General features: G+C 40.8%; 1 protein-coding gene across 1 annotated transcript; it reads right to left on the bottom strand.

The window, feature by feature from the left end:
• Positions 1 to 354: 354 nt before the first annotated feature.
• Positions 355 to 10,606, bottom strand: DSEL (dermatan sulfate epimerase like). The gene is made up of 2 exons (XM_041472915.1): positions 10,252 to 10,606; positions 355 to 9,672 (listed from the first exon to the last, which is right to left on the bottom strand). Exon 2 carries the CDS (start codon positions 8,738 to 8,740, stop codon positions 5,090 to 5,092), a length of 3,651 nt encoding a protein of 1,216 aa, XP_041328849.1. The 5' UTR covers positions 8,741 to 9,672; positions 10,252 to 10,606; the 3' UTR covers positions 355 to 5,089.
• Between the last annotated feature and the right edge of the window lie 314 nt (positions 10,607 to 10,920).

The following is a 10,920-nucleotide window of genomic DNA, read 5'->3' as shown; positions in this document are numbered from 1 at the left end:
TACACAGTTTGCAAGTAGTATTTATAGACTAAGAGACTTCAAATTTATAGATTGCATCAGCTGTCTAGTTCCCAAAAATCTGGGTGAGAAATCACCTTTTCTGTTCTTGGAATATAGCTGTTTTGTGGTCTTTCACTTAATACCAAATGTATTTACTGTGCTTTCGAAGGCAGACAGAATCGGGTCTGGCTACCAATACTTTCTGAAAGATAACAATGGTTTCCATATTCCAAACAAACAAGAATAGCAGGATTTTAAAATTTTAAATACATACACTTGACCACAGCACTAAGTTTTGTGATATCTGAAGTGGCAAAATAACATAAAAGAAAAAAGAGGATAACACAAATGCACTGTTTTACTAACAATAGTTTTATTTTACGCAGGATGTTTGAGAAAATTTTGTTAGGACAGTGTATACACTGGAATTGCTCAGACACAGATATCTACTTAAATGTAAGACCATACACATTTAAATCCAAATTCATCCTACTTCATCTGAGGCCTGTCAGTGGGCATCTAAATTAAGGGTTTCACAAATCTGGCTTTTGAGTATTTAAAAAGATAGCAGCAATGTCTGATTTACCTTTGAGGGCAACACTCATTTTCCATTGATTCTAGGGTGACAAGACTCCTTATTTAGATGTGAAAGTCAAATTACCTAATGTGACATAGATTAATTCAGGTCATGTTTTAAAACTCCACAATAACTTTCTCAGTAAAGGCAGTAAACAAAGTGTTGAATTTATACCACCATAAATTAAGCTTTCAGAAATTATTCTTTGTGAATGAGATCAGACTGTCTTTGTTCTCCTCCATCACAAATAACTCTCAGCACATTGCCTGCTCAAAAGATGTATAGTTTAATTTGAAACAGCATCATTTCAGCAACATGAAACAGCACTTTCCCATTAAGTATTTTCAGAGACAGCATGAGATTATCCATTCACATCCTTTATGAGAATAGTATTGATCACATACCAGCAAATGTCTCCTCACTAAAAAAAATCAGAGTCCCGACATTTCCAAATTGTGCTTTGTAGATTATTTTGAATATCTGTTTGTTTCTATACCTCCTTTTATGGGCTTATAAATTTATCAGGCAGCCTACAGGTAGTTTTGATTATAATTACAGAGCAATTTATATTTTTAAAATTATTAGAATACACTTCCTTTTTCACCAAACATCAAGAAGAATAATCTTTAATGGTCATTTAAGGTATTTATTTCCTGTCATTTCCTATGTTCTGGAATATTCAGGCTAACTAGTTGATAATAATTTTGACAGTACAAGACAGTATTTTGTTCCTGTTGAAAGCAATGGCACAACATTCACTGAGGTCACCAAGACATCACACCACTTGTGGTCCAATTCTGAACAGCTCACAATTTACAGATTTGATCCAGAATTCATGGTCTGTATTCCACACTGAAACATAGTATTTGAGACTGTCTTTTCACGTGGAAAACAGCCCATTCCTCATGAGATTTAAACAAATCAGGTTTTAGTCTGAACCAAATCTATTAAAAGAGTACAGAAGAAGAAATGAAAGCTTATGCCCTGACCATAGAACTGTTAGGATCCAGTACTTATCCTGTTAAAGAAAATTTATATGTAAATAAAAAAAAATTTTTTTATAAATTACTAAGTCACCTAAACTAGTATCACAGCTTCTAATTGCAAAATATTCTAACATATGGAACCCAACATATGGGCCACTTGAAAAAGGCATCATTTTTGTGACTTACAGAAATATTGATAACATGTTTTCATCCTTTATCTTGAACTGTGCACTTCAAATGTTTTCAGGAAATGCATCATTATGTTCCAGTTAATGAATGTTTATGTTAATCAAATAAATAGTGTCTCTAATGCTAGTAATTGACTGTAGGATGGACAGGAGTTTGCTACCAGTTATACCATTTTGTTTCAACAGCAAATGAAACCATTTTTACCATTTTGAAAAAATTCTCATCCATCACTGAGGTTTTACAAATCAGTTAACAATAACTTTATAAAATCTGAAAAGCAATTTTTATTTGAATTGCATTCTAGCACTAACAAAATAGTATTACACTGTCAGATGAGTTGTGCCACATATTTTACATAATTGAGGATTTTGTGCAGAAATTGAACTCTGGATCTGGCAAGTTCAAGCACAAATCTGATGAGGACTGAATGCCAGCTGCCTGCAAAAAGGGTGAAGGAACCAGCCTCACCATGATACTGAGGATCAGCTCCACAGACATTGCTCTTGAAAAAAGCCTACTGGGAGCAATAGAGGCATTTAGATTTGCTCAGAGACTACAGATTTATCCTATTTGATAGAACTCTGAATGCCAAGACCTATGTGCATCTCCCCAAGGCCAATGCCACTTACTTACAAAGTAAATAACTGAAAAGTTTTCCTTGGTATTGACTTATGCTTCAAAATATGATTTAGAGATAAGCATTTAAATAAAAAGTGCCTTTTTAAAAAATACATTAGAATCTTAGCCGTGTCATAATTGGAAAGTTCAAACTACAATACAGTAAAAATTATTATCAACACTTAAAAGAGGGAGAGAAAGGAAGAAAAGAAGATAAAGTACTGAGACTAAGTTTTCATGAGTGTATTTATGGAAGTGTCATAACACTTTTCAATACAATGTACCTAAACAGACATTCTTTTCAAAAAGTTCAAACAATTCTCAGTTTATTGACAGTCTTAAACATTACTATATGGAGAAAAGGGAGGTCAATGTTTGTGTCTGTGTAGTGACCATTCTTCTTCTGAATAATAGTAACAGAAGAGAATTTTAAGAACAACTCTGTATAAACACAAAATCTTACCTTCAGCTGCCCTTAAACTTCTGACAGAGAAAAGCCTTTTTATTTGTTCTGATTCTAAACTGTAAATCCAGGAAATAGAAAGTAAATGCTAAAATTTATTCTGTCAAGTACAAACTGTACAGACATCAATACTTTCTTTTAACATACAATCAAAAATGGCTGCAGAGAGAAGGCAATTTGAGAGAATGATAGTTGGAAACAAAAGTTTCACTAAAATGTCAATGTATATTAACTTGTTTAATATTTCTTTTAACATGGCACTCCACCAAGCCAAAGGTGAAATACAGGTTTGAAGGGGAAAATACAGCTACTACTAGTAAATGACAGGCAATTTACTGTGAGTGGGACCACAAATTATCAATAGCTTTATCATGGTAGAGGCCTGGTTTGCCATACCAATGACTGTCTGAGAAAGAGGTACTTTTATCTAGGTTGTAATGAGATATCTCAAGGATATGAAATGTACATATGGGAGGGACAAAACAGCTTGGTAAGACAGGGACATAATGGTAAGACTGGAAGAAAAAAAGAAGAACTCCTTTATATTAAAATTCAGCAAGGGTATCTGTAATCTCTATGAAGAAACTCTGCACTTGTGACATTGTCCAACACTTATCACTCAAATAAATAACAATTACACACATATTTCAATATAATAAGCTCTGATTCCAGCTCCCACAAACCAATTGAAGCATATTTCAACACAATTCCACTTATAATAAAAAACAGATGGTCAAGAAAATAGATGTCTCTTTGTGATCTGATATACACATCTGCAGACATTTACAATATGCATGCATTTCCAGAGAATGTTAAGCAAGTTAAATTGGGAAATGGGAATTTTTTTCTTAATGGGCATGCGCAAACAAAGAGCGTGACTCAAGAAGAAAATAAGCTGTGACAAAGATGCAACTATCCTATTGGGCCTATCTGTTTTCAAACAAATCTCATATCACAGTATCATGTTAAAGAAACACTAGTCAGATAACTTTGGAAATAGTTTGCTGCAGGGAAACATCACTCAAATGTGAGGTGGCTGAGGGTCAGGTGATTTTCAGATCTCTCCTCTCTCTGATGGAAGACCTGAGGTTAGCAATGGCTGTCCTTCAGAAATTCGTTATACAGACAAGCAAAATATCCCAAGGCAACACAGGGCTAGAGATTTATTTGAGGACTTCTAAATCTCAGATTGCATTTTATGCAGACATCAACAATAAGCCATTGCCAATGGCATCACATAGCTGCACTGGTCCCAGGGAAATTATGCACAAAAATCAGCAGAGAAATGTGTTACAACAAAGAAGGATGGAAGAGTCTCACTCAAAAAGAGAATATCCTTGCAGAACCTCTAAGACAAGAGGTAAAGAATAAAAGAGTTCAATAAATCAATGTGTTAACAACATTCAAAATCAGGTTGAGGCAGGTTAAAACTACACAAATGCAACCGCTCATTTGAGGGATCTTACTAGTTTCTTAGATTTCATCCCATTTCTTTTCCTCCATATAATTTACTTCAGCTCACAAAGGGTACCACATTGTCAGGAATGGAGAATTAATATTTCTCTTTTGTGAAACATCAAACCCAAATTTTAACATGCAGGAACCATATCCTAGAATGAGATTTAATATCCGAGTCCATTCCAGTCCTGGACCTGTCTGCTCAAATTGTAAATAAGAAAGTAGATTTACCTAAATGTTCTGTTTCCTCCCACTAAGGGGATGCTAAACAGCCTTAAATCTCAGCTTATGTTTATTTGGTACCACATAGTGACCAGTGAGACACCGACAGAATGCATCAGTAAACTCATCCAAGGGGGCCAATAATGACCATTGGAAACAGGACCAGTTTGACAAGTATAATATCATATAAACCATCATATACAATCATCAGATGGTAAATACTTTCTGGAATTAACCATTTGGGCTGGAGTCAAACTGGTGAGCTGGAGGTGAAAAGCTCTCTGTTCTATTACTAATCCCCTGAGCTATAGAGGCCCCAGCTGGTGCTTCTGCAAAGGTCCACACAGCTTTTTTCGAAAGGCCACAAAAATAGTTACAATATCTTTTTAAAGTAAACAAAATCAAAACAAAAAAACCCCTTCCATAGTTTCAAGAACAGTTACATTTTTCTTAAAATAATCTCTCTGAAAGTAGCAGACTGTACACATTTTACAAGAATAAACAAACTTATCTAATATTTATCCACAAATTGGGAGTCAGAGATCATTAGTGCAAATTTCTGCTGACCAGCAGCATTTATTCTATAAACTTTGGGTATCCTAAGTGGTCCATCAGTGCACAACAGATATCTTCAATCTGTCTAATCTCTTCGTGGGGCATGTTTTGTTTCCAGGCATGAATGCTACTTGGTGAAATTTCCCCTTCATAAGGAAGATAGAAAAGACTGGTGGAGGTGGCAAATAATATTTGGTTTAAGCTAGCAGGAGGAAGAGGAATACCAAGAAAGGCAAAAATTGCTTCAGCTGTCTTCTGAGGAAAGCTCACAATATCTTCAAACTTGACCAGCTGATAATTTGTTGGCAGCAAGTCCCTGTTTATCCTCATTGCTGCTGCTGTGTTTGCTAGCCATAAATGAGACAACACAGAAATAGCATTTGAATTGGAATTTGAAATTTCTTTTCTTAGTGATTCAAACTCAGAGGCATAGCCTTCATTTAAACTACATTTTTCTTTACCATTCTCCTCTTTAAACATTGCAGCCAAGCGTTGTGGAATATTTTTCAAGGAGTAAAGGCTTGGCTTATTTTTGTACAACATTGAATAGACCCATGCCCGTGGGTCCCTCACTACATATAACGCTCTCATTGATGGTCCTAATATTTCCTGAAAGAAGGGAAGCTTTAATGTCCAGCTCCCACTGGTTAAACTAAGCACAGGCCGTGCATTAGGATAATAGACAAGATGTTTTCTCAGTTCCCTAATATATTCAGCATCTTTTTCTTGACTTCCTCTTGCCCTGCTTCTTTGCTCTAACAGGGATTCTCTCTTTTTGGACCTTTTCTTTTTGTCTTTGCTTAATGCAGAATGCTGAGTAATTTTACTTCTGCTAGCCTCATATAAATGAATGTTTTGTAAATGCAACTTCGTGTCTTGAACTAGAGACTGGAGCCACCCTCGGATAAGACGAAAATTACCATTCTGGACATCAGAAACCTTCCATTCACACGGATCTACAAAGGAATCAATTTCAAATTCAGTCTCAGGAATTTCAAGATAGTGTGTAGGTATCCTGATGTATAAAAAGTCACTGGTGTTGAAAAACAGCTGTTTTAAAATTTCTGCACCAGAAGTGGGAAGTGAAGTAATGATAACATCTGGCAAAACGACAGGGTTTCCTTCTAATTTTTTGGCTTTATTGCCTTTATCACCTTCTAGCCTTGTCACGTCAGCGCTCCACTTTGCACAGATGGGCTGAGTACACATGCTCCACACATCCACCAATTCAACAAGCCACAGTGTAACAACCAGTATCAGGATCCAACGCAACATTTTACCGAAGGATAGGTAAAACCGCCACTGAAAAGCCAGTATGACCAAACTGACAGCCAAAATTAACCCTGCAATTATGTTCACTTTGAATCCGAATGGGAAAACTACCCTATTATTTTTTATATCTTTTTTCACAGATTCAGTACCAAGACCAAACTTGGTCACTTTATTTTCATGAACTACTTTAGCAAAACCACCAAATCCCAAGTAATCAAACCTTGCCTTTAAATTCTGATACTCAGTCACAACTGAGATGGTATTTTCAGTGTTGTTGACATTGAGCGAAATCTGAAATCCAGATTTTGCATTATCCATGAATCTACAGTTAGAAACATTGACATATGGGCCATAGAAAAGGTAAACAATCCTTGTAAGCATGTTTTTCATTGGAAAGGTAACATTTACAAACTGAGTCCATCGCTTTTTGAATTCAGCAGCTTGTTCAGCCTCCTGTATCCTAGCAACAGGACTACTCCCACGATGATCAAACCAAAACATCTTGTAGTGGGCATCCCACACATCCATCATAGCTCCATTGTACTTGTTCTTAAACTTATAGGGTATGTATTTAAAATCAATGTCAAGATTATGAAAAAAGGCACTGACTGAATTAACAGGAGAGTCTTCCTCCTTCTCAATATGGTCAACTACTAACAATGTCTGAGAATTTAAGAGCAGCAAAACACGATACACACTTTTCAGTTTCATTGTTGATGTGTAAGCAGATACTGCCTCACCACTCACAAACATCATCTCACCAGCCTGGGAGGCTGTTATAATTTCTCCAGTTGAGTCTCCAACCTCATCACCCATCCACTTCAGCCACTGGGCGCACTCACCAAGCTGTCCTTCCCAAGGCTGGTTGCACTGGCTTGTAGGAGACGGAGCGAACACCAAGACATTGTTCAGGTGGCTGAGTTTAGGTCCATAAAGAGCCTCAGATACAAACACCTGACCATTGGGAGCAAAAGTGAAGGAATTCTGATCGGGATGTTCATGCCCTGGATTGAAACTTCTCCACCCATCAATCCATCGGTAGGGTTGAAAGTGAACAATATCATAGACAGCACGTCCACCAAGTTTCCCAGACTTGAAGGATACAAAGGTGTTTGTCTGACTGTTTGGCAATCCAGCCCCATAAGTAACAACTCCCCAGTTGGGAAACACATGCATTTTAGCAGTACCATAGTCAGGAGGTGGCTGAGGAGTGATTTCAGCAGCGTACCATATGAATTCGGTATGTAATGTGCTCCATCTCTGTGCAGTGGATGGCACCATTGGCCCATCTTTGGGTCTGTGTTTTCTAATTTGCTGTGCCAACCAGTTACCAGCTCCATTCTTCATGATGAACTTATCCAAGAAAACCAGTTGGCTCTCAGGACCATAAAACCAGTTGTAATTAGAATCTGCGACACCCACAGTCCTCTGGAAGCCAGGCAACAGGGTGGCATAGTAAAACCAAAAGTGCATTTTCAGCCAGTTATTCTCCAAGTTGTTAATACCAAAGTGGCGCTGGGCCAGGAAAACATACTGGGTTACTGACTTGGCTGTGTAACTCCCGTAAGCTACTCCCTCATCCAGAGACCCATCTACAATATGATTGAGGAGAAACATTGTTTTCTCCATCACATCAACAACCGTGTGTTTCCAAATATTTGCCTGAGATCCTTTGTCCACTCCAGCAACTAAAGCCCCAATAAGCAAAGCAAGCATATTGGTTGCTTGGTGATTATGGAGAAGCTGCTTTCCCCAGGAACGAACCTTGGAGTACTCATACATCTCCTCACTTACAGACCATATCTTCTCCAGGTATTTTTGCCTTCTCCCATTTTCCAGCGAATTATACAAGAAGTCAAAAGCAGTGGCAAATCCTGTTAGGGAGTGACCGAGTGGCACTTCATCTCCAGGAGCATTCTCAACCAACCAGTTTTTGTAGCCAGCCATTCTATCCATATACTCTAGGGCAAAATCAAACGCAGCTTTATCTTCGGGGCACAGCAAACAGTAGAAGGCTAGAGGGGGCAGGTTGTTACCATAAATCTCATTCCACTTGGCCGCAAAATCAATGTGCTTGGGTGGAGGTAGGTAGTATAAAGGGTTGGACAGCATAACCATCACCGCACTTCTGATGGCTCTGAAGAGATGCAAATGGCTTGTACGAGCCTTTTGCCTCAGTGCCTGAACATCCTGAGGGTCAAAATACAAGCTTGGATGAAGAACCGTTCTTTTCAGCTTCTGCTCAGCACTAAGACCTTCAAGTTGCTGCTTTTCATATTGATCTACATTTTCTATGAAAGTCACCCAATCAGAGTAATTGCTTACAGATTCTTCGAATGTGAACACATCAAACACCATTAATGCTAGAAATAGAGTATGCCCCGTGAACATCAGAGCCATGATCCATTAGGCAGGTCCTCTTCCCCAGACATACATTTCTTGACAAAACAGTGCTCGGATATCAAACTTTCATCCAGTTTGTTAAAAAAATAGTATCTTAAGGCATATATTTATGAGAGGCTCAACAAAGGCTCAGACTACTTGTAATCTGAGATACAACATTGAAATGACAAGGCTCTTGAAAAATTAAATCTCAGGTGCCTTGTCTGTTCACACTTTTCTCAAATACAACATTACAAGCATAAGCACTAAAATCAGGAAAAAAGTAAAATCTCTACGATATGCATATAAAGCACAGGTTGACTGCACAGTAACAGACTGAAACACTACCTCTTGGTAACTTGAAAAACATGATCTAAAAAGGGTATTGGAGTAATATGCTTGCTTTTTCAAAAAGCTTTAAGTCAGGCCAAATTCTACTTTTAGAGCTGACGAAAACTCCACTGATCACAAAATGATATAATATAAACAATGTGTTATATTTCATGAAATAGGGAATATACAACACTTGGAAAATAGACTCCAAAATGGAAGTTACTGTCTTCAGTCTTTGCCTTTTTTCAATTTCCTTACATACTCTTTCCATCTTTCTCTTTTGGGATTCATGGAGGGATGGGAAGGAAAACAATAATTAAAAAAAATCAACATAGATCCTCCATTAGATCCTTTTGAGGAAACTGCAGTGATTTTAACCACTATTCCTCTCTGTTTGTGAAAGAAGCACCTGAATTAAGAGTCATATTGACATATTTTCAAGTCTTTTTTAATCTTTTCTTCAGCTAATGATGCCCAAATTTGCCCTCGATGATTCAAAAAATCTTGCTCCTTCCATTATGATGCAAAAGGAAAACATGTGAAAGAGGCAGAAAGCCAATACTTTCTTGTAAGAAGAACAGTTTCAGGTTTCCTTTCACTTCACATGCAGGTTCTTTCTGTGGAAACAGAAACAAAAGTTCTCTGAAGCTGTGTAGATGTCAGAACATATTTATAGTACTGTGGTTAACAAACTGCTGCTAAGTTTACAGGAAACGAGTTAATTCACCTTTTCTTTTAAGGAAACCAAGAAATAGAAGAAGAACCATTTTGAAAGTTCCAGAAAATTTACCCTTGGCAAAAAAGCAATTCAGATTGGCTACTCAAGCTCACATTATTTCACCATTTCTAGCGTGAACATGAGGTCTCAGGGAGTATTTTCCAGTTGCGCTACCAGCTAGCTACTCTACTCATGGAAACAAATCCGGCACACGCCACCGAAATCCAATTCATCTCGAATTAAAACGAAAGCACACGCGTATTTTCACCGAGCGAGCGGCTCTGCGGGCGGAAGGGCGGCGGGAAGCAGGAAACCCGGCAGCCGGGACCGACCCGGGATCCCCGCCGCGCCGCCCGCACCGAGCCCGCCAGAGGGCGCCCGCCGCCGCCGCGCCCCTGCCCGCGCCGGGGCCGCACAACTTGCACAAGTTTCGGCGAGGAGCGCGGGGCCGCCGCCCCCGAGCCCAGCCCCGTCTTACCGCGGCGGGTCCGCGCCGGCTCCCGCGGGGCTGCGTCGCTCTGTCCCGGCCGGCGCGGCCCGGGGCGCGGGGCCAGCCCCGGCTGGGGGCTGCGGGTGGCGGCCGCCGTGCCGGCCCCGCTCGGCTGGGCCGGGCTGCGCTCGGTTCCGGCCTCTTCCGCTCTTGCCTCTACTTTTCCACCCGGGCTGGCCGCAACTTCTGGTCCCTGCCCTCCGCCGGCGGCTCCCAGGAGTTGATGGAGAGGAGATGCTGCGGCGAGCGCCCAGCGACGGGCGCGGGCAGCCAGGCAAACTCGCAGGGATGTCGCTCCGGAGGGGCGGGGAGGAAAGGAAGGAGGGAGGGAGGGAGAGAGGGAGGCGGGGAAACGGGGGGGGGGGGGGCGGGGGGGTGGTTGGCACAGCAGCCCCCGGCGGAACGGGGATGTGCCGATCCTCCGCGCCGAGCTCGGCGGCGGGCGGTCCCGCCGTGGCTCCCGGCGGCTCTTCCCTACGGCTGCGTGCGCTGCTGCCCCGCTGCTCCCGGCGCCCAGCCCGGCCCCGCTCCCAGCCGCGGATGTCACCGCCGCCCCCGCGCCTGGGCTGCCGGCGGAGCGGAGCCGGGCTCGGCGGGAGCGCCCGGGGGCAGGGCCGGGGCCGGAGCGGGGGGGCCGCGGCTGGCAGCGGCGTAGGC

Source organism: Pyrgilauda ruficollis, unplaced genomic scaffold, assembly GCF_017590135.1.
Source record: "Pyrgilauda ruficollis isolate IOZ18807 unplaced genomic scaffold, ASM1759013v1 scaffold109, whole genome shotgun sequence".
Classification (NCBI taxonomy): Eukaryota; Metazoa; Chordata; class Aves; order Passeriformes; family Passeridae; genus Pyrgilauda; species Pyrgilauda ruficollis.
The sequence above is the reverse complement of the archived record's forward strand: the minus strand, read 5'-3'. Positions and strand labels throughout refer to the sequence as shown.